At 51.7% G+C, this 21,787-nt stretch overlaps 8 protein-coding genes across 8 annotated transcripts; 4 read left to right on the top strand and 4 right to left on the bottom strand.

Annotated features, from left to right (window-relative positions):
- Nucleotides 1-1,146: 1,146 nt before the first annotated feature.
- BKA58DRAFT_360572 (general substrate transporter) lies at nt 1,147-3,581 on the top strand. Its single transcript, XM_046168756.1, has 5 exons — nt 1,147-1,842; nt 1,898-2,158; nt 2,207-2,455; nt 2,501-2,813; nt 2,866-3,581. The coding sequence occupies exons 1-5, from the start codon at nt 1,624-1,626 to the stop codon at nt 3,444-3,446; spliced, it is 1,623 nt and encodes a 540-aa protein (XP_046024944.1). The 5' UTR covers nt 1,147-1,623; the 3' UTR covers nt 3,447-3,581.
- Nucleotides 3,582-3,990: 409 nt separating this feature from the next.
- On the top strand, nt 3,991-7,521 carry BKA58DRAFT_360569 (glycoside hydrolase superfamily). The gene is made up of 2 exons (XM_046168755.1): nt 3,991-4,650; nt 4,702-7,521. The coding sequence occupies exons 1-2, from the start codon at nt 4,386-4,388 to the stop codon at nt 7,464-7,466; spliced, it is 3,030 nt and encodes a 1,009-aa protein (XP_046024943.1). The 5' UTR covers nt 3,991-4,385; the 3' UTR covers nt 7,467-7,521.
- An 828-nt stretch (nt 7,522-8,349) lies between these two features.
- On the bottom strand, nt 8,350-9,387 carry BKA58DRAFT_290920 (HET domain-containing protein; the record flags this gene model as incomplete). Its single annotated transcript, XM_046166872.1, has 1 exon — nt 8,350-9,387. A coding segment is annotated over one exon (1,038 nt), but the record flags the coding sequence as incomplete, so codon positions are not given.
- Nucleotides 9,388-10,921: 1,534 nt separating this feature from the next.
- BKA58DRAFT_384380 (PRELI-like family-domain-containing protein) lies at nt 10,922-12,237 on the bottom strand. The gene has a single exon (XM_046170261.1). It carries the CDS (start codon nt 11,921-11,923, stop codon nt 11,084-11,086), a length of 840 nt encoding a protein of 279 aa, XP_046024941.1. The 5' UTR covers nt 11,924-12,237; the 3' UTR covers nt 10,922-11,083.
- A 90-nt stretch (nt 12,238-12,327) lies between these two features.
- On the top strand, nt 12,328-14,077 carry BKA58DRAFT_384379 (uncharacterized protein). Its single transcript, XM_046170260.1, has one exon. The coding sequence runs from the start codon at nt 12,452-12,454 to the stop codon at nt 13,934-13,936; it is 1,485 nt and encodes a 494-aa protein (XP_046024940.1). The 5' UTR covers nt 12,328-12,451; the 3' UTR covers nt 13,937-14,077.
- Nucleotides 14,078-14,835: 758 nt separating this feature from the next.
- On the top strand, nt 14,836-16,592 carry BKA58DRAFT_439635 (maltose permease MAL61; the record flags this gene model as incomplete). The annotated part of the gene is made up of 3 exons (XM_046173701.1): nt 14,836-15,488; nt 15,560-16,005; nt 16,063-16,592. The coding sequence occupies 3 exons, from the start codon at nt 14,836-14,838 to the stop codon at nt 16,590-16,592; spliced, it is 1,629 nt and encodes a 542-aa protein (XP_046024939.1).
- Nucleotides 16,593-17,079: 487 nt separating this feature from the next.
- On the bottom strand, nt 17,080-18,072 carry BKA58DRAFT_401660 (uncharacterized protein; the record flags this gene model as incomplete). Its single annotated transcript, XM_046171683.1, has 1 exon — nt 17,080-18,072. One exon carries the CDS (start codon nt 18,070-18,072, stop codon nt 17,080-17,082), a length of 993 nt encoding a protein of 330 aa, XP_046024938.1.
- Nucleotides 18,073-20,300: 2,228 nt separating this feature from the next.
- Nucleotides 20,301-21,566, bottom strand: BKA58DRAFT_360560 (uncharacterized protein; the record flags this gene model as incomplete). Its single annotated transcript, XM_046168754.1, has 2 exons — nt 21,093-21,566; nt 20,301-21,044 (listed from the first exon to the last, which is right to left on the bottom strand). The coding sequence occupies exons 1-2, from the start codon at nt 21,366-21,368 to the stop codon at nt 20,301-20,303; spliced, it is 1,020 nt and encodes a 339-aa protein (XP_046024937.1). The 5' UTR covers nt 21,369-21,566.
- Between the last annotated feature and the right edge of the window lie 221 nt (nt 21,567-21,787).

Below are 21,787 nucleotides of genomic sequence, written 5' to 3'. Positions count from 1 at the left end.
ATGAACTGGATCTAATGCACGTAAAACTCAGTACACGCAGACTCGGATGTTCGGTAGGTCCATCATAGCAAACAGATCAGTCTCCAGGATCGATACCCGCGTTGGAGTATTAGTCATTGCACAGTCGTTTCACACGAAGGATTCTCGCATCGACAATGCTGCACTTGGACGGCAGCGGACAGAAAAGTCCCTGTCTTAGAGCTATGTCGCAACAGCTTTCGATATGGTAAGGCATGACTCAATGTAGCTCCAGATCTTGCTCACAGACAACCTTGCGAGCCGGGACTGAAGACCCGCGGAGCCTATGAATGCTTGGGCGGTGTCTTGCAAACAATATACCTTCGCTTGTCGGGCGAGCGTCTGTCATGACTAGGGTTAGATACTACCTGGGTGTTACATTTCCACATGAAAATGTCAACGATGGTATGCGGTCCGCTTCCTGAAAGCGGTTTACGTGCAGGAGTCTGATTCTTGGCGACCTGACTTCTAGAACGCGTGACGCACACTTATCCTGCAAAGTGCTGCGGTATTAACTACTATACGATACAAGCAGTGTCCATGGACTTAGGCCGAAGCCTGTCCACGTTACTGCACATCACTCGTCGGATCAGCGTAGTGGCTGTTACTTGTTTGCAGATTGTGTCGGCTTCAGCGTCCGTTGCTCTTTTCGCGTTGATGAATTTCTCGGCTTCTCCAACGGAGACTGCCAACGAAGAATACATGCTCCACCGACCAAGTGTATTGGATATCATACCATTGGGGATCCATAGTGCTCATGGATCCACCGACGCTTGCCCATGACTGGCCGTAGTCTCCGATGTTGGCCGCTCGTACGAGTTCATTACCGTGAAGGCAGGCGATCTTAGGTCAACCGAGCATTTGGTCTTTGGATCCGTAGTTGATACCATGCAAGGAGCTTCATGGTCCCTATGTTTTCTCTATGGGAGGTGGGACTTCGAGCTCAAGACTCGTGCAGCTGAAGCGGTAGCACCCGTGAATAAAGGTAGTGGTTGATGAAGAATTAGCAAGCCTATTACCTTCCCCGGGTCTGGTTTTGATAACCATTCGAGCGAAGTGAGATCAGAAACAAGAATTCTCCATACTTCCACGTCATTTGCAATTCGCTCCATGTGCATGGCGCACACGAGGTCTGCCGACGACGTCGATCTACTTTTCAGCCTCACTAATGTCCAACAAGAAATACTTCCGCAGGACGTGTACCGCGCAGTTTTTCTACCCACTGTTGTACGGCAAGATCACCTAAACAAGCTACAGCAGATTCCTAGTTTCCAAATTTCGCATCAATAGCAGGTCTCGATATCATGACGTTTCAGGCTAGATAGTGCTACGCGGCTCTGCTCGGACCCCGGCCTTCTCCTACCCCGGAGACCCGCCAATCAGGACCCATCAACACGACAAGCACCCTTGAAAGCTTGTCGCGGGGCCCCATGGGCTCAGGTGGGTTGATGATAGCAGGCTGTACCCACGCAGAGGTCAAATCTAGAGTGCATGGAGTATATAAGCTCTCTAAGCTCACCATGTCTGCTTGGCTTTTGGCATCGGCCTTTGCTTATTCGTTCTTCGCTATCCGTAGCGTCCAATCAACTTACACGCTAACAGAAAATGGCGGGCTTTGCCGAACCCAAGCGAGATGGTACCCTTGCGGTCGAAGAGGGAGCCCTGGAGAAGAGCCTCAGTCGTCAGGCTGAGATCTTCGAGGACAAAGAGCTCATGACAGATGCTCAGGCAGCTGAAAGCCGCGAACATGACATGGGAATGTGGGAGGCCATGAGGGACCACCCCATGGCTTGTTTTTGGGCTTTCATCTTCTGCTTTACTATCGTAAGTCATACATCCCTACTGACATCTCCAGAAAGATATCGCTGACTCCGAACAGGTCATGGAGTCTTTCGATATGTTCTTGAACGGTAACTTCGTTGCTCTTGCCGCGTTCAAGGAACGATATGGTGTCCAGGTCGCCGGCGAAATTGGCAAGACCATTCCTACGAAATGGCAGAGTTCACTGTTTCAAGCTGGCCAATGCGGTGCCTTCATAGGAGTCTTCCTCGCTGGTCCCATCACCAACCGTCTTGGTTACCGCTGGACTACTTTGCTGGCACTTATGCTGATGAATGCGACCATCTTCATTTCCTTCTTCGTGAGTATCCTAATCCCTGATCTAGATTCTGGGACTGACAGTACCCAGGCCGACTCACTCGCGGTTCTCGTCATCGGGCAAGCTTTCGAAGGTATCCCATGGGGTATGTTCATCGCCAACTCGCCAGCCTACGCTAGTGAGGTCGTTCCTCTGGTTCTTCGTGGGGCTTGCACAGCAACTCTCCAGATGTCTTGGTCCATTGGTAGCATCATCGTCGCAGCCGCGACGTACAGTTATAACAAGCGAAACGATGAGTGGGCGTGGCGAGGTCCACTAGCTCTGCAATGGGTCTTTCCTGTAAGTTATGCCTTGTTAAGAAGTTTCTCAACCTAATCGATTCAGACCCCTCTTATGGTTCTCATCTTTTTCGCACCCGAGTCGCCATGGTGGCTAGTGCGTAGAGGGCGCAAGGAACAGGCGCTGAAGTCCATCAAGCGCCTTGGTCGAAGAAACGGAACCCAGGCGGCTGCCGAAGACACGCTTGCCATGATGGAGCGCACAGTGCAGATCGAAGCTCATAAGGGTGGCGAGCCTTCTCTCCTTGATCTCGTCAAGGGAGTCGACCTCCGCCGAACACTCATCACCTGCTTGATCTACGCATCTCAGAACTTCGCTGGCAACCTCATCGCCAACCAAGCAACTTTCTTCTTCGAGCGTAAGTCAAGAATCGCCACACGTACTGTCTATGCAACGCTGACTATTCGCAGAGGCTGGAATGTCGTCTGACTTCTCTTTCAAGCTCAACTTGATCAACTCGTGCTTGCAGCTGGTAGCCAACATTTGCGCGTGGCCTCTCAGCAACTGGTTCGGCCGCCGTACAATCTACCTCGGAGGCACCGCTATCAACATCTGCCTACTCTTTATTCTCGGAATCTGCGCATCCATCCCCCAGAGCAATGCGACCAACTACGCCCAAGCTTGTCTAGGTATCGTCATTTCGTTTGTTTTCGCCGGAGCCATGGGCCCGATCTCGTACTCGATCATTGCCGAAACATCCTCCGTCCGTCTCCGCGCGCTAAGCACTGGTGTTGGACGTGCCGCATACTACGTCGCCGAGATTCCCATGATCTACCTGGCCTCGCAGATGCTCAATCCCACGGGCTGGAACATGGCTGGTAAGTGTGGATACGTGTGGGGCGGTACTGCTTGCGTCTGCTTCATCAGTGCATACTTCGGCCTCCCTGAGCTCAAGGGCCGCTCATACCGCGAGCTTGACATTCTGTTCAACCGGAAGATCTCTGCGCGCAAGTTCAAATCCACCATCATCGACGTCCGGGACAACGAGTAGATCATCAGAGTACGACGTGATTTTTGGGTTGTGTACTGTCTGGTTTTGTGGGGAAGATCGTGTCGTGGTGCAAGGGTGAGCACAGATGCGTAGACGTTCTTTTCTTCTAGCTAGTGCGCTAAGGGTCAGTGCTTGTACTAGTGTAGGGAAGCTACTCCTGAGGCAACGCGACGGCATCTTCTAATCACATCCAATGTCCGTGTTGAACACACGTGTATTCTATGTTTACTGATCGCGGTCGTGGCGCTGTATACCCAAAAAACCAATTTTTGACATATCACCAAACTTTTCGCGCAACGTCGACGCGGACAGAAACAGCTCGGCTGCATTACCCCGAGCCTCCTGACGCCGCCATCCACGAGTTCCTTTTCGTCAGCATGTACATAACATCTTACAATAAAAACTTGGGTATCTAATGTTCGACTTCTCATCGATAGACGCTTCTGATTGATGCATCGTCGCGGAGCCCGAAGACGCGTGTGTTAACCGGTCCATGCCGGGAACGAAGATTGAACGAACTTGTTTGGGATCAACCGCCGTTCCCAAGTTCTCCAACCCAGGTCATGATCACTCAAAACTTCGCTCTGTCTTCCGGTTTCCTGTTCATGACATTGACCGAACGGAAACAATGTAAGATGTCCGTGATGCTAACCCATCTGCGCAATGCGCCCGCCGCCGATGCAAAGTCGACAACGTTTACCCGGGCCTCGGCGCACCCTAGCCCAGCGTCCGAGCATGGGCATCTCAATTCCACCATTGAGACGACCTTGACATCCCCGCAATCCACGATGCATTCCATCATAGCGCGGCATTAGTGTCTTGTACGCAATTCGGGGTCGACTGGGGTACGGTACCTGCGCAGTGCTCTTATACCCTCAGCATGTCCGATACAACGGCGACCGCGCTTATTGGCCTCGACATCTTCATCCTGCATCCATCATGAAGACTCTTGTAGGGCTCTCGTGGCTCTCGGCCCTGTCTTCGCTGGCAAGTCTCCCCAATGGATCTGGTGTTAATGCTCAAAACAACACACCTAGTGCATGGCCACTACACGACAACGGTCTGAACAATTTCGTACAATGGGACCACTACTCCTTCAAGGTCAATGGAAAGCGTCTCTTCGTCTTTTCTGGAGAAATCCACTACTGGCGCATTCCCGTATACGAAGTCTGGGAAGATCTATTGGAGAAAATCAAGGCGGCGGGTTAGTTTGTCAATTCGCAGCGTTCTATGAGCCAGTGCTGACAACGATCAGGATTCACGGCTTTCGCATTCTACGGCAACTGGGCTTACCACAGTGCTAACAACCAGACTTTGGACTTTGAGAGCGGCGCACATGACTTCACGAAACTCTTTGAGATTGCCGAACGTGTTGGCCTCTATGTTATTACAAGGCCGGGTCCGTATGTCAACGCTGAGGCCAACGCTGGAGGCTTTCCACTGTGGCTCACAACAGGCGCCTATGGCAAGCTCAGAGATGACGACCCAAGATACCTCGAGGCTTTGGACCCTTACTTCGCCAAGTTCTCCGAGCTCACCTCCAAGCATCTCGTGACCAAGGGTGGCAACGCACTGGTCTACCAGATCGAAAACGAGTACGGCGAGCAATGGAAGGACCGTGAAGAGAAGATCCCCAATGATGCTGCCGGACGATACATGCAAGCGCTCGAAGACTCTGCACGAGCTAACGGCATTGATGTTCCCCTCATCCACAACGACCCTAACATGAACACCAAGAGCTGGAGCAAGGACTATGCGCCTGGTGCTGTAGGCAACGTTGATGTAGCTGGATTAGACAGCTACCCGTCTTGCTGGTCATGCAACCTGGACGAATGCACAGGTACAAACGGAGAATACGTAGCCTACCAGGTCATCGACTACTACGACCATTTCGTCGAGGTGTCTCCTACTCAGCCAAGCTTCTTCCCAGAATTTCAGGGTGGTTCTTACAACCCATGGGGTGGACCTGAAGGAGGTTGCCCTGCTGATATCGGGGCCGACTTCGCCAACCTGTTCTACCGCAACCTCATCTCGCAGCGTGTGACAGCCGTGTCGCTGTACATGATGTTCGGAGGAACGAACTGGGGTGCTCTAGCTGCTCCAGTCACAGCTACATCATACGACTACAGCAGTCCCATTAGCGAGAACCGTGAGATCGGCGCGAAGTTTTACGAGACCAAGAACTTGGCTTTGTTCACCCGCGTTGCTGATGATCTCACCGTCACCAACCGTCTCGGCAACTCAAGCTCATACTCCACAAACCCGGCGGTTGAGGCTAGCGAGCTCCGCAACCCCCTTACCAACGCTGCCTTCTACGTCACGATTCACTCCACGTCTTCGTCTGCCACCAAGGAGTCGTTCAAGCTACATGTCAGCACTTCCGTCGGAAACTTAACTATTCCTCAGCATGCCGGCTCCATTGTTCTCGACGGTCATCAGTCCAAGATTCTTGTCACCGACTTCGCCATGGGCAACAACACCCTTACTTACTCTACTGCTGAGGTTCTCACATACGCTATGGTCGATCACAAGCCAGTTGTGGTACTGTCGACTGGTGTCGGAGAGTCTGTTGAGTTCTACGTCAAGGGTGCTACGAAGGGCTCTCTGGTCAGCAGCGGTACCAGCTCGAACGCGACTTTCCATGCCGAAGCTCACGGTCTTACAACCAACATTCAGATGGTTTCCGGCATGAATGTGTATCAGTTTGACAACGGTGTCAAGGTTGTTGTCGCTGACAAGCCAACTGCCTACCTTTTCTGGGCCCCTAATCTCTCGAACGATCCCTTCGCACCGGTCGATCAATCCGTGCTGGTCCAGGGTCCATACCTCGTCCGCAGTGTAGTTCTAGATGCTGATTGTCTCGCTCTCAAGGGTGACATCATGAACAGCACGGATATCGAAGTCTTTGCCACTGGCAGTGCGAAGACACTCTCCTGGAACGGGAAAGAGCTAGCCACCTCACACACATCGTATGGTAGCTTGAAGGCACACATCGCTCCATTCAACGGCACTATCAACCTTCCTTCTCTAGAGAACTGGAAGATGAATGAAGGACTCCCAGAGAAGATGCCCAAGTACGATGACAGCGGTGCTGCGTGGGTTGTCGCTGACCACATCACCACTCCCAACCCTACCAAGCCCGATACTCTGCCGGTTCTCTACGTTGACGAGTACGGCTTTCACAACAGCTTCCACCTCTTCCGCGGTTACTTCGATGGCGCAGCCAGCGGTGTGCAGCTTTCCGTTCAGGGTGGTCTCGCTTTTGGCTGGAGCGCATGGTTGAACGGTGAGTTGGTTGGATCCTGGTTGGGCAACACTACCTTAGGCGTTGGCAACATGACTCTGTCTTTCGCCAACGCAACTCTGCACGCGAACAGCACGAACGTCTTGCTCGTCGCACAGGACAACACCGGTCACGATCTCCGCGGCGGTGCTACCGACCCCCGCGGTATCCTTCGTGCCACTCTCGAAGGCGCAGAATTCACATCCTGGAAGATCGCCGGTGAAGCCGGTGGCGAAGATGCGCTGCTCGATCCTGTACGCGGTCCTCTTGCTGAAGGCGGTCTCACGGCCGAACGTCTCGGATGGCATCTCCCCGGTTTCGACGACTCTGAATGGGCATCTGGCTCACCATCCACTGGCTTTGAAGGCGCAGACATCAAGTTCTACCGCACGACCATCCCTCTTGACGTACCTGCTGAAGTCGATGCTTCTTTCGCCTTCGTCCTCAACGCCGTAGGCTCGAAGACTATCCGTGCGCAGCTCTTTGTCAATGGTTACCAATACGCACGCTTCAACCCGTACGTCGGTAACGAGATTAAGTTCCCCGTTCCACCGGGTATTCTCAACTACTCAGGAGACAACGTGATTGGTTTGAGTGTGTGGGCACAGTCGGAGGAGGGCGCGCAGGTTGATGTGCAGCTTGTGCAGGAGTATGCTATTGAAAGTAGCTGGAGCTCGAACTTTGACTCTGAGTACTTGAGGCCGGGATGGACGGAGGAGAGGCTGGCTTATGCTTGAGCACATATCTTAGTGGCGTTGATACGACGAAGTATTTCCAAATGCGAACCCCATGACCTGCATTCCTCGTGTCATATTCTTGCGTTAACATAGATTTGGTGACATGTGGCCTTCGCGTTCTCCCTGAGTAGGTGATTAAGTTGCCTCGTAGATTGATACAAGCACTCATGTAAGCGTATGTACAGCGACTGCTGTGACTGCTTTGCTTGCTTCACTGTTGTCATCATTATTCGAATCTATACAAGCGATGAAGAATTGCCAACACACACTATCTCGTAACGGAAAGCGAGTTTCATTCAAGTACATATTCGGCCTTCTCTAGCACCGTGCGTGATCCTCGGAGCACCTCGCTGCTAGTGTCAAGCAATGATACGTTTACTCTCCATCGTAGTCCTTTCTTCGAGCATGTCTTTCTTGCCACAGCTTCAAGCACGCGACCTCCTTCCATAGGGAATCTGACATGATCCGTAAAATAAGTCTGTTTTACAGACGTAGGCGGACCCATTGTTCCAGCTTGGAAAACCTTGCGTTTTTCTTCCACTTTTTCAACCCAGCTAGCAGGGCAACAAGATGATGCATGAATCCACGGTCGATCTCTGTACAGACCCAAGAAGAACAAGTAGTCAGAGATACCGTCTAACATGAACACGAAACTGATGAAGTCGCCATCGTAAACAATATGGTCCCCCAAAGTTGAGATGAGGTCGTTCGGCTGTGGATCAGGATTCTGCTTCTCGTAGAATACGTCCTGTTGGTATCGAAACAGTTCGCAAAAGGTTCCTGTGGCGATGCGACGAATCCTTCCCGGATTCGACATGTTGTATACTCTCATCGCACCGTTTCTAGACACCGCTGACTCTGCAAGTCTTCGGCTGCGTGTCCCGAGATAGATATTTTTTGGTTTGGCTTGTTTCGCATCCCTGTGAGCGACTTCCACTAGAGGCTTGTCTAGTCTTCTGTATGTTGAGACACCAGTGGATTCCAACTCAATTCCAAAACGCTTTCCGGTCGAATCCGAACAATCCAAAAGCGCCAGAACCCCGGTCCGATGAATTATGCAAGGTATGGTAATGTTAAGTCCCTGATTGGTCATCTCGTGAGTTGCAGGCTGTTTTTCCCGAGTGGTGTTAGGCAGGAAGCCAGCCGCATTCTCGAACTGTGCAGGTGAAGGGGCGAAAATGCTCATAAACCTCATTATAGGATAAGTGAAGGACCATGCGAAGATTGTATGGTCGTTAGTCTGTTTGATGATTTCTAGTTGCAACCGGTAGAAAGCGCCCGAGCCCTCTCCGTACAACATTGGCATGTTAACCTGGACAAGACCAAGCAAGCAGTATGCCTTATCTTCTTCGCGTGTCGTTCTTCTAGCGGAGGCCCAGCTGAATTTCGTTGCTAGGCTGGCATCTTCAATAGCGGTTCTGTCGAGTAGATATTGCTTGTCAATCTTGGTCGCAGCGAAAATTCGATCTACAAGACCCGTCCTCGTGCCCAAAAACTTCCAATCCGAGTCGAAGAACTCTACAGCATCAGGTGCGAGAAGCTCTTGTAGCGTCCACCCTCTTTCGAACCACCGCGATGATTCAAGATCTGTGCGTCTGATCGAACGGTCTGAGATGAGAACATAGCAGATGGCGGCATCCCAATACCACTTATACATCGAGTTAATGGCTTCTGACAGCTCGGCACTGCTTCGCTTGTCAATGCAGCACGTGTCAACCCAGGCCCATTCAAATCCAGCCTCCAGAGCTTGAACGCAGCATCGCGATATCTTGGAATAGCCGGTCATACCTTTTGCGTAAGGCTGAGCGATGTCGACGAAGCTGACCTCACCCTCACCCCAGGTGTGGGAAAGAATCACGTAGTCGGGTATGTTGGTGATGAAGTGACGCAACTTGAGAGTTGTGGTATTGAGCAACCACATTATGCGCGGAGTTGAATGCAGGAGCCAGCATGGTGATGAAGGACTGATATCAGTGTCAACATGAGGAGGCAGTGCACCTGGGCACGTATGCAGGACTCAGCCTGGCTTGCTTACCCACCTTCACAGGCGGCAAGCGCATTGCAGCCATTCGACAGTCCGCTTCCAGCTGTTAAACCAGTTTGAGCGATGCACGAGGCGGTACTGTATTCCGTGAAAGTCTTGGCGTCATCAAAATCGACTGCGCTGCACGGCGATCTACATGCCAAGAGTTTCGCGAATCATAGCATCACATGGCGAATGCCGTACCTAGGTGACCACAACTAGTTGGTGGTAAATAATCTGCCTACAATCAAACTGAGCTTCTCAAATCAAACGGCCCATCAACCCCCCAATCCCCCAATCCCCCAATCTCCTGAAGTGCAATGCCCGACAACACATCCCCCTCCCTCTCTTCCTGTACACCCTCACTCCCCACCTGCCCACTCCCCACAAACCTAACCCCATGCGCCCTACAAGCCCCCTCCAATTTCTCCAGCCAAAGCACCAAATTCCTCACAAAACAAGTATGCAACGCCAATTGCTTCGCCTCCTGCAGTCTAAAAACCTTGAGCACCCTCCTCGTGCCAAAGCCCGGTAAATCCATCTCAGCCAGCACATCCGCGTTATCCACGAAAGGCTGACCGATGATCGCTCTGCCTTTCTCTTCTAGGCAGTCGCGCAGTGCGAGGAGGTTTTCTCGGCCGGGGGGTGGTTCCGGGATCGCGTCCTAGGTGAAAGCGGAAGGGTTGTTGGGGGACATGGGGTAGGGTGAAGCGATGTAGGGGAGGACTTGTTCCCAGTGGGTGATAATGGCTTGGAGGGTTTGGATCAGCCAGGTGGTGTATGGGGTTACTTCGGGGGAGGTTGTGAGTGCTCGGTGGGCTTTTAGCCAGTTGAGTTTGCGGATTTGCGAGTGGTAGGCGTCGTAGCATTTGTAGACTGCTTTTGCTTTCTTTAGTGGGAGGTTTGAAGGTAACTTCAGGGTGGACGGCCCACCTTCGCTGTAGCGGTCGCACGGCGTAGGTGGTTTATCACCTGTCGAGATCTCGTTGCTCTGCGTTGAGCTGTCTATTGTTGGCTCTTTTATGTCACCACAGCCAGGTAGTGGCGGTAGTAGGTAGTCGGCGCTGTTCATGGAATAATCGGTGTGGTTGGATTTTCGCAGCGCGCGAGTAGACGCATAATGCACTGATGCTTTGAGCATGAGATCGATGCTGAAGAATAGGTTGTCGTACGAGGTGATGTGGTAGCTTCCTACCGCCCAGAAGCGATGATCGGGATGAGAACGAGCTACACAAAAAGTGGAATGAACGACCAGCATTGAAATCCTTTTAATACGTGACAACAGGATACAGCGCTACAATGAACTTTTCAGACTTTGAAGTTGATTTTTGCAAAGACTCGCTTTGTGATACAAGAGACTTGCCTGTTACTTTACAATCGTTACTATCGTTCCAAACCAAGACACGATGCAACATAAAAACGTGATAGTAACACAAAACCTGGCTCACCCACCAAGAGAGCGAGGACATGACGAAATGAGATAAGGTAGGGAGAGAGACCGTTACGCCGTCGCTGAATATTCATATCGGAAACATGGGACTCGTCATTCGAGCGAGTAACTCAAAACCACTCCATATCCTGAATGGCAAGTAGTTTACTCGTCCTTGGTGATCGCCCTTGGGGTCGACAGTGGGCGACCGGCGAGAATGGCCTCGCGGTCTTGTCGCATGCCCTCCAGTACCCCGACAAGGCCGCCTTCCCGCATACGTTCCAAAACGACCTTCATGCCTTCACGCGCATTCGGCTGACTTCGCTGCGCACGGGACAAACCAATCTTCTCGATGTTTCGCTGGAGAGCCGCGGTGCCCCAACTTCGCAAGAAGCCCATCTTTTGTGGCTGTTCCTCATCCGCGGCGTCCTCCCTTGCAGCCGCACGCTTCTTCTTCCATGTCTCCCCAATGTGACTGTGTAGTGTGACAGAGCTTATGACGTCAGTAGTCTCACCCGAATCCTCGACCCTGGCACCTGCACCCTTGCCGCCAAAGTTGATGAAGCCCTGGCGTTGCGTGGCACCGTCCATGGCTTGCCGCATCTTCACGTCTTCAGGTACCAACGGCGACGGACGTATGAACTTCTGCCTCTCTACGACAGACAACACACCTGTCCATTCCAGGTTCCGTGACTCCGTGTCCATCCATCCCTCTTTAATATCTACGACCGACTTCTCGAGAATGTAGGTCTGCGATTCTCCGCTAGCTGAAGTGCCAAGTAATGACCGCGGTACGAGCTTCAGAACAGCGGAAGGCACTTTAGAGCGCTTTAGGTGGAGGCGAATAGTCGTCAGGCGTTGAGTCTCCGGATCGTAGTTACGGGCGATGGTGTCGGTGGAGAGCACGTGCGTGGAGTAAGGGTTCGGGTAGCGGAGGAAGTAGGCGAGCGAGACGGCGGGGAACGGGTACGAGTACGTCTCGTTGGATGAGTAGAACTTGACCATGGCGACGTCGTCGTGGTCAAATCGGAGTTTCTGTAGGCGTGGGTGGGCGGTAGAAGGCGGAAGATATAAAATGGTATAGGTAGGAGCTCAAGGCAGCCTGGAACGCGCGGTCGTCTATCTCCGGTGATGAAGTCGCATGGTCAAGCGCATCCAACTGCGACAATTGGACAGGCTGGGGAATCGCGTTGGAGAGGGGTAGGGCGATATACCGGGCTGGGTGGTGTGAGGATCAAGGATAGAAACGTCTGGAGCTCTCGCCATCCTGGCGCCATGACGAGATTTGCTGACCTGCATCGGCTTTCCCTCCCGTAACGCCGCTGCGGCTGAGCTGTGGCGTAGAGTGTGGCGCAGTGCGGGGCAGGTCTAGCCACAGGAACGCCAAATTGAAGTGGGGTCGTCCATGGCCGAATATCCAGTGAGTCAGCTCCAACACCAAAGAAAGATTCGCGCCACGTCATTCCCTAGGCTGGAGTCACTCCTTCATTCACAGCTTGAAACACGACGCCTTCCGAAGATACATCCGTCACCATGACCGAGCCCGAGCCACCGGCCGTCGCCGCCCTCTCACTCTCCGACACAGCGACGCAATCCGTCTCAAAAGCGACCGAGCAGGAGATCAACCCCTGGGATGTACAAGCAGGCGTGGATGAGGAGGGAAATGTCAAGCAATTTGACTATGTCGCCATCTCGCAGAAGTGGGCCACAAAACTCATAGACCAAGCGCTGCTAGAGCGATTCGAGCGCGTCACAGGCCACAAGCCGCATCGCTGGTTACGGCGTGGCCTCTTCTTCTCACACCGCGACCTTGAGCTTATCCTGGACACATACGAGCGCGGCGACGACTTCCTGCTATACACCGGCCGCGGACCCAGCAGTGATGCCATGCACATTGGTCACACAATACCTTTCGAGTTCACAAAGTGGTTGCAGGATGTCTTCGATGTTCCACTAGTCATCATGTTGACCGACGACGAAAAGTTCCTGTTCAAGGAGAAGCTCAAGCAGGAGGAAGTCTACGAGTTCTCGCGGCAGAACGCCAAGGACATTATCTCCGTCGGCTTCGACGTCAAGAAGACCTTCATGTACATCGACTCCGAGTTCTTCACATCCGGCTTCAACAGACACTTCAGTCTCAACACCACCGAGTTTGAAAAGCTAGTCACCAACAACCAAGTGCGGGGCGCGTTTGGTTTCGATGGATCAACAAACATTGGCAGCAATGCATTCGCAGCTAAGCAGTGCGTTGCCGCCTTTGCCTCATCATACCCCTTCATCTGGGGTGAAGATCACGCGACCTACAAGCGCTCGAAGAAGCTTGCTTCCATACCCTGTCTGATTCCTTGCGCTATTGATCAAGATCCCTACTTCCGTCTGGTTCGTGAGAACTGCCACAGAATGGACCTCCCCTCACCCAAACCAGCCCTCATTCATTCCAAGTTCCTCACTGCATTGCAGGGTGCTGGCGGCAAGATGAGCGCGTCCGATGCCAACTCTGCCATCTTCATGAGTGACACGCCAAAGCAAATCAAGACTAAGATCAACACCAAGGCCTTCTCTGGCGGCCAAGAAACACTAGAACTCCATCGCGAGAAGGGTGGAAACCCTGATATTGACGTACCGTACCAGTACATTGGATACTTCGAAGACGATGACGAGAAGCTCACGAAGCTAGCGGAGGACTACCGCAAAGGCGAGCTATTGACTGGCGAGATGAAGAAGGAATGCGTAGACACCATGACTGTGTACGTTAAGAAATTCCAAGAAGCAAGAGCAAAGGTCACCGACGAGATTCTCGACGAGTTCCTCCGCCCGCGGAAGCTAGAGTGGAAGGGTAATCCAAACCCCACCAAGCCCAAGCTTGAGCAACCGGCCCAAGACACCGAAAGCGGGGGTCCTTCGCTGGACGCTGACGGAAAGCCGATGACCAAGAATGCCATGAAGAAGGCAGCCAAGATGGCTGAGGTCGAGCGCAAGAAGAAGGAGAAAGAAGCCGCTGCTGCCGCGAAGCAGTGAGCATACCAAAAGTTGAATCTTCATTGGAGAGATAGATGCACGATACCAATATGACCGAGTCCACTTCACCTGCAGCCTATTCTTAGCCTTCCATGGGTATCTCGATTGCAATGTTTCAGCGCAGGGCGCTTCCCGAGCCGTCGCCTGATGTAACATCACGTATTGATTCAAGAGCTATGCTAACGCAATCTAGACATTACTAAGCATCACTGAGTGCATCAGTCGGATCATGACGTGAAACACCCCAAATGTCTCCAGTACTCCCGCTCGGCGCTTGTTAGCCTATAGGTCGAGCGATATGATGGCGGCACATGATGTGGGCCGTACCATTCTCCATACTTTACCCCAGTGGTACGCCGGTCGCGTGTTCCCGTCCGGTCCGCGACGGCCGACCACAAAGCTTGTATCTGCTTCACAGTCGACCGGTGTAGGAGTCACTTCAACCACCGATAACATGTTCTGCCTAGAGCTACCAAGTTTTCTTAGAATCGCGATGCCTTCAAGTTTTGATTGGCCTTCTCCTCCAGCTGGCTAACGTCTTAGTTCGAGGACTCGTCTTCCGCTCGCTCGCCTTTATGTGCCACCTTCCGCCGCTGCCTACCACAAGTGTCTATCTAGTGCACTCAAACTCGGGTTCTGCTGAGAACGACTCGCTCATTTGAGGTCATGGGCATGTCATCCATTCCGGTCCTTGATCAACCTGCGTCACATTCCCTCATGACCCTGCGGTCTTCTTGACTCCGCACCCCCGCGCGTGCTCTATATGTCAACTGTGACAGTCACCACCTCCATCTTTGACTGGCCTACACTTCCTTCTCTCATCACGACTCCCTCCAAGTATCGCTATCGCTCGAATTTCTGCGCAAGGCGATCCGGACCATAGCATCATGGTATCGACCATGGAGCGGAAACGATATGGTGTCGTCGACTTTGATCAGCAGTTTATGGAGCGAGGCCAATCAGATACACTAAGTTTTGACAGCTCAAACGACGCTCTCACCTCCCTACAGGCGATATCAAAGCTCGAATCGACGGATACAATAATAGACAGAAGGACGACTATTGTGGAAAGCAACAACGAAGCGGAACGATCAATGTCGCTTCGCCAAGGCATGCACCTATACCCCAAAGCGATAACATGGTCGGTGTTGTTATCGATGACACTCATTATGGAAGGATTTTCCACCAATCTCGTACCCAACCTGTTCGCAATGCAGTCGTTCCGGAAACAATTCGGTACATTACAATCAAATGGCTTGTACGAAATTAGTGCCGACTGGCAAAGCGCACTTGTGAACGGCAGCATGGCAGGGCAGATTGTGGGGCTTTTTGCTGCAGGAACACTCGCTGAGCGAATTGGCTACCGATACACGCTTATGGTAGGGTTGGTGGCAATGAGTGTATTCATACTCGTACCCTTCTTTGCCACAGGTAAGATGGTTCTGTTGATAGAACAGTGTCTACTAGGTATGCCTTGGGGCATGTTCCAGTGTATATGCACGGTGTATGCTGCGGATGTATGCCCAGTTGCCTTACGGGCGTATCTGACTACGTATGTTACGACTTGTCTTTTTCTCACGATTTTCGCACTCAGTTCAGTCAAATGAAGCTAACAACGTCAAGTTATGTCAACGCATGTTGGGTTCTCGGCCAATTAGTAGCGTCCATCGTCTTGCGCGGCATGATAAACAACACCACCACATGGGCCTACCGCATCCCCTTCGCACTACAATGGATCTTCCCAGTCCCAATCTTCTTCGCCGTTTACTTCGCGCCTGAATCGCCTTGGTGGCTCATACGACAGGATCGCTTTGTGGATGCGATGAAGACTTTGCGTCGGCTGCGCACGCAACCAGCAACCATGTCGGATGATGAGTTTGACAAAACGCTGAACGGCGCTATAGAGGCCATGGTCCAAACGAACGAGAGAGAACAACAGATGCAAAGTGGCACAAGTTACAAAGACTGCTTCAAGGGAGTAGATCGGCGTAGGACTGAGATCACGTGCATGGTTTGGATTATCCAGACGCTGTGTGGCAGCACCTTCATGGGCTTCTCCACTTACTTCTGTAAGTCGGCCAACGTCGCACGATGTAACGAACTCGGTGTAGACTAAATTCATTCAGACGAACAAGCAGGTCTCGGCTCTTCCCACGCTTTCACCCTCTCGCTGGGTCAATTCGCCCTCGGCCTTATCGGCGTCTTCATATCTTGGGCTCTCATGGCACACTTTGGGAGGCGCACACTTTATCTCTCCGGACAAGCTATGACCTTCACATTCGTGCTGCTTATCGGCATACTAGCATGCATACCACACCGCCACCACTTCGTCACCGTCCGCTCAGCGGTAGTAGGCACACCCTCCGAAGTCGTGAATGCGCACCCCACAGCACTCAACTGGTCTATCGCAGTATTACTTCTCGCATTCACACTAGCCTACGACGCAACACTTGGCCCTATCTGCTATGCCCTCGTCTCTGAGATGCCATCCACACGCTTGAGGAGCAAGACGATCGTTCTGGCGCGCAACTGCTACAATATCCCGGGTATTGTCACGAATATTATCACACCGCGCATGCTCAATCCTACTGCCTGGGGCTGGGGAGCTAAGGCAGGCTTCTTCTGGGCAGGCACAAGTGTGCTAGGTATCTTGTAGAGTTGGTGGCGGCTTCCGGAACCAAAGGGAAGGACCTTTGGTGAGCTGGATGAGCTCTTTGAGAGGAAGGTGTCTGCAAGGAAGTTCAAGACTACAGACTTTACTGTCGGTGGTGGACTTGTTGAGGGAAGGGAGAAGAGTGGGGTATAGGACTGGGGGTTATTGGAAAGGAGATGGTGGAAACTGCCAAGTGCAGCATGTAATGCGACTACGAATATTGGTTTTCTTTACTTTACTATCAAAGCAAATATGCAAAAGGCCAGGACGATGTTACTCGACGCGACGTCAGGTATATTGATCTTTCTTCTAATGTCTTTTAGTGTGACCGTAGCCTCGACGAATTCACGAACTTAATCTGAGACTTGAAGCACATCTAGCTTTCGCAACAACGCCAGAGCTAGTCTAGCACAACACTCTGTTCAGTGTGCGAGAGGTCGTCAACTGATACACTTCTCCAATGTGGATATCACAAACCTTTCAAGACACTCTACCTGCGCCACCAACTCCACCTCCAAAATCCCCTCCTCTTCACCTTCCCTCCTACATACTCAACACAAGATGCCCTCCTCAGCTCCTCTTCCGCCCTTTGTTGCTCCAATATACCCCTATTAACATTGATGCGCTTCCTTGAGATTGCTGTAGCAACCTCTAATAAGCCATACTCTTCAGCTAGGTCTTGCACCACCCGTGCTAGGTCCATGACGTGGTAGAAATCCGAGTCTGGGTCGACGTGTCCGGTGCGGGTCACTGATGAAAGGTCACGGGTGAAGTTGTAGAGGATGAATGCTTCGGCTTTTCCCATGATGTACTCTTGCACCGAGGGTGGGACTTCTTGCTGCGGAGCGGCGGTTGGTGTAGAGACAGGTGGCACTAGCATCGTGGTGTCGCTGAAAGGGGCGGTTGGGGTCTCATTCGGTGGTGACGTTTGCCCATCGGCTGAATTATCTTGCCGTTGCCGTTCTCGTGTCGCCAGCGCTTCCCTCTTCTGGTGCCTCCTTCCCTCAAATTCTTCCCTCTCACTCTTCCTCGCGTCCCTCTCCTCACAGTCCCTTACAATCATCTCCGCGAACCCACCAACCGAACTTGCTATCTTCTCAAGATCGTCGCGTCCCTGCGGATACCTATCCCGCATTTTCTGCAGCACTCCCAACGCCTCTTCAACGAGACCAGGCATCTCCTTCAGTTCTTGCGATATTCCTTCGGGATTCGTAGGGAAGAAGTCTTTGCGGCAAAGCGGACAGGTGCTTGCGGCATCAAACCAGGTTTCGATGCAAGATGCGCCGAAGATGTGGGCGCATAATGGCATTTGGAGGGCATGGTGATTTCCTATAGTAGGGACATCGATACACAGCTCGGTACATGGCTCGGTGCAGATTGGGCAGACGGGAGGTGAGGCATCTTTGGCGGAAGGAGTAATGTGAGGCGGGGTGTAAAGGGCTGTCTTGCTGAAGGTTTCGCGGGTGTTGTAGAGTGGTTCCATTTTGGAACGTTGATTCGAAGGTCGTTGGCGAAGATATTTGGGATTGTCTCTTGAGGTGAGTTTGGAAGTGGGAGTTGATGCAGATCCAGGATGTGCAAGATGAGCTTATATTCCAAAATAACGTCTTTGCATTAATCCCATGGTTCTTTGGATACGGGCTTTGGATCTGACTCATGGTTGGCAAAATCCGGGTTTGGCATTTACGAACCAAAGTTGAGGGAGTTCAAAATCACAATTTTAGGATCGGCACACAACGCGTACCAGATGTTCACCGGTTACCCTGTGAAATTAACCTTTGGGACTTGCGTGAAAATGTTAACCCAGGAAAAAACAAAGAAGGTCTACAGCCTACATCAATATAGAAACATGCAAAGTAGGTAACCTGGCATTGATTTAGGCTCTAGGCCTGCTTATAAAAATCACAAAACTTATTAACAATATGCAGACATCCAGATGTACCGCAACATAAACTATGAAAACACAGTTCTAGATACCAAATAACGTTGTATTGTTTTGTAGCGTACAAGGAATTGCAATAACGGCATCAGCTGGACCAGATGGCCGACAACTCGAACGCCGCTGAGATGTTAAAGTCCTGCCCATGAATATCCATGACGTCGTCATATTCGAGACTCTGTGAAGAGTGAAGCGTGATTGGGCCGGATTTACGAGCTGGGTTTCAGTCTTACAAGGCTAAGGACGAGAAATTCAGGAGGGCCCTCGACACTTGGCACAGAGAACGAGAGACGCGCATCAATAAAGTCAACAGACAGCTTCAGGGCTATGTAACACCTAAGGCCTACACCTATGCGTCACTGGGATACGGGCGGCCAACAGAGTTTTGTAATGGACCATCAATCGGCAAGCACGACTTGGAGACCTTGGGAAGCTTGGCTTCAAGTTAGACCTCGGAAGCAAGAAGTAGACTCTTAGCGAGCCTCACAACGGGAGGAATCCACTCCGTTGATACGAATATATAGCTTCTCACTTCCATCGAGTATTGTCTTTGGCCCCTCCCTTCACTCACCCATCGACTCACGTCTTTGGCCCTCTTCCTTATCATCGCTGCAAGTCTTTGGCCAGGTAGAATATCAGCATGTGTAGGAATATTATCTCGTGGTCTGATCTTACTTGTCGCATGTCGCGTCACACAACACTCTAATCAGTGTAGGAAAGGCCGTCCACTAACAAACCTCTTCAATATGTGCATCATGTGCCCTTCAACACTCTACACGAAGAATCCCTGCTCTTCACCTTCTCGGATCGATTCTCAGCGCAAATTGCCCTCCACTGCTCCGCCCTATGCCACCGCCGGAGAAGTTGCGCGAGTTGTTGCAGTCGGTCGCGTCACTCAGTCAGTCACATCCCCACAACTAATACGATCATAAACTAACTACTGCAGATGGAATTAAATTTGTACGACAATTAGACACCATAGCTATCTTAGACAAGATCGGCAACAAGCACTTCCGCGAGCACGAAATACCCGAGAGGGCCAAAAGCCAGATGGTAATCTTCATCAGAGAATGCCGCAGCTTCAACCCTTGGCTCGACACCACGGAAATGCACTCAAAGCTCGTTACGTGGCCACAGTCCACCATGGAGATGAAATTGGAACTTCTTGTGTCAAGCTCACACTACAAACTCGCCTTCCCGTCATCTAGCATACATTAAGACAAGAACGCCATGCGAGGTCAAACAGAAGACGGAAACGAAACTGGCGCCAAGGACAACCCAGCCGACTATCGAGTTAAAATCTGCGTCTGTCCCACGCTTTATACGTGCGTCCCGGAACCAGACCTACCAGACATTGACGACCTTACCTTCAAGGTGGAGAAGTACAAAGATGCTTTGCTCGAAAATAGAGAGTTCTTTTCTGAAAAGCCGGGAAATTATCAGGGCTGGGAAGGATCTGTCTTGGTATCGCCCGCTATCGTCTTCCTCGAGAAGTGCTCTGGACGATCTCATGACATGCCGGATCAGAGCCAATCGAGGCAGACTCTACGGATTCGATTAACCCCAGGCTTGGCAGAAGATAGTCAAGACGTGGCGGAAGGTGGCGAGGATAACAACAACCTCACTGACTGCGGTAAGGGTGAAGCGAGCGATGTCTTCATCAAAAGCCAATGTAGCGTAGATAGCAAGAGCAGCCAAGGTAGCCAAGGCAGCGAAGATGACGTCAAACTATGATATAGCCAACCACAAATCCATAGCAACCAATCCAAGGTCTACCCAACAACCCTCCCGAACCCAAACCCCCTAACACCATTACTAACCCATACCCCCTCCCCCACACTCACAGTATCAATCCCCACCGGCTCCTCCATACAGAACCCACTTCCCAACGCCCACCTCCTACTCGTCCCCCTCTGCCCTCCCGCCCCCACCTTCGCACTCCTCGTACTATGTCCCCACCTTCCCGCAAAAGGCTTCCTCAACTCGCCTTCATCAGCCCCATCATCCTTCAACGTCTTACTCGTAAACTCGCCTGACGGCACACCCACAGGCGGTGTTACCCACCTTCCCCCACGGAATAAGTACAGGGAGGTTAGTGTGCCTTCGGTTAGCTCGTTGACTTCGTTGTAGAGCATTACTTCGCGGTAAGCGGGGCCGGCAGGGTTGAGAGGTAAGGCACGTTCGCGACTTTGGTCGTACATATCGCGTTTCGTGGTTTTAAGGAGGGTGAAGGGGGAAGAGGGGGTGGGGGCTTTGTCGAGGGCTATTTTCCATTCTGGTGGGGTAGGGGGCTGTGATGAATCGCCGGCTGGGAGAGTGTCTGTGGGGCCGAGATGGAGGGCGCCGCCTGTCAGGGGAGAGGGCGTGAATGCGTTGGTGCTGGTGTTGGCTGGGTGTTGGGGTTGAGATGGTTTTGGTGGGTCTAGAGATGGAGGATAGAGGGTCGACAGAGGGACAGCTGGTATTGGAGTACATTCGACGGTCAGGTTGGCGGCTTTGTCGAACAGGAGCCGGAGCTGGGTGGTTCTTAGTAATGTATAGTAATGGTCTTTTGCAGGTCGTACCTTCATTGCTTCATCTTTTCCTGTTTTCTTGACCTCGTCTTGCACTCGCTTCAAGAGTTCTTCGTGCAATGCTTTCCCATCTTTCAGTCTTTTCTCAACTTCGAAGAAGTCAAAGTGCTGTGCGGCTTCCACCATGCGATCTCGGTGATACGCAAGCATGTAGAATGGTGACGGCTTAACGAAGTTTAAGATGGCTCTTGAGTTTTCCTCTGATTTAAGGAGTAACGGATCATATCTCAAAGAGGTGAACAGCTGGAACTCTTCTTCTGATGCCATGATGCGCCGTTCTTGATGATTAGGAGTCTCGGTCAACGCTGCAATGCCGGTCTTTCCTGTCTGTTCGATACCCGGATAGATGGCTCCGAAGTCGAATACTGGAACTCAGTTCAAACTAGAATCGAATGCGAATGTGTAATGATCTTTGTGCTGTATATTTAGGTACAACACGTGAGATGTACGACGGATGTGCTGTCATTGATGGTGGATCCGGGTTAATCGTCCAATCCCTTGCGAGCGGCGTCTGGCCCGCATTCAGTGCCGAACTCGGTTCATTGGTCGCATCGCACACCTCGAACTTTTGTGAACTACATCTTTGAAATTTCAGTACAATTACCTGCTAGTTGTTCTAGTGAAGCAACATGTCGTCTAAGTTTAATCACTCGAGATTCGCTAAGCTTGTCAAATGTTAAACCTAA

The sequence above is a fragment of the Alternaria rosae genome (genome assembly GCF_020736505.1).
Source record: "Alternaria rosae strain MPI-PUGE-AT-0040 chromosome Unknown BKA58scaffold_5, whole genome shotgun sequence".
Lineage (NCBI taxonomy): Eukaryota > Fungi > Ascomycota > Dothideomycetes > Pleosporales > Pleosporaceae > Alternaria > Alternaria rosae.
The sequence above is the reverse complement of the archived record's forward strand: the minus strand, read 5'-3'. Positions and strand labels throughout refer to the sequence as shown.

Bases quoted from the DNA above. Each gene is read 5' to 3' on its own strand.
- BKA58DRAFT_360572 (XM_046168756.1), top strand. From the start codon at position 1,624: ATGGCGGGCTTTGCCGAACCCAAGCGAGATGGTACCCTTGCGGTCGAA. The intron at 1,843-1,897 runs GTAAGTCATACA...GACTCCGAACAG, and splicing joins TCATCTTCTGCTTTACTATC to GTCATGGAGTCTTTCGATAT. The intron at 2,159-2,206 runs GTGAGTATCCTA...GACAGTACCCAG, and splicing joins CCATCTTCATTTCCTTCTTC to GCCGACTCACTCGCGGTTCT.
- BKA58DRAFT_384379 (XM_046170260.1), top strand. From the start codon at position 12,452: ATGACCGAGCCCGAGCCACCGGCCGTCGCCGCCCTCTCACTCTCCGAC.
- BKA58DRAFT_360569 (XM_046168755.1), top strand. From the start codon at position 4,386: ATGAAGACTCTTGTAGGGCTCTCGTGGCTCTCGGCCCTGTCTTCGCTG. The intron at 4,651-4,701 runs GTTAGTTTGTCA...GACAACGATCAG, and splicing joins GGAGAAAATCAAGGCGGCGG to GATTCACGGCTTTCGCATTC.
- BKA58DRAFT_384380 (XM_046170261.1), bottom strand. From the start codon at position 11,923: ATGGTCAAGTTCTACTCATCCAACGAGACGTACTCGTACCCGTTCCCC.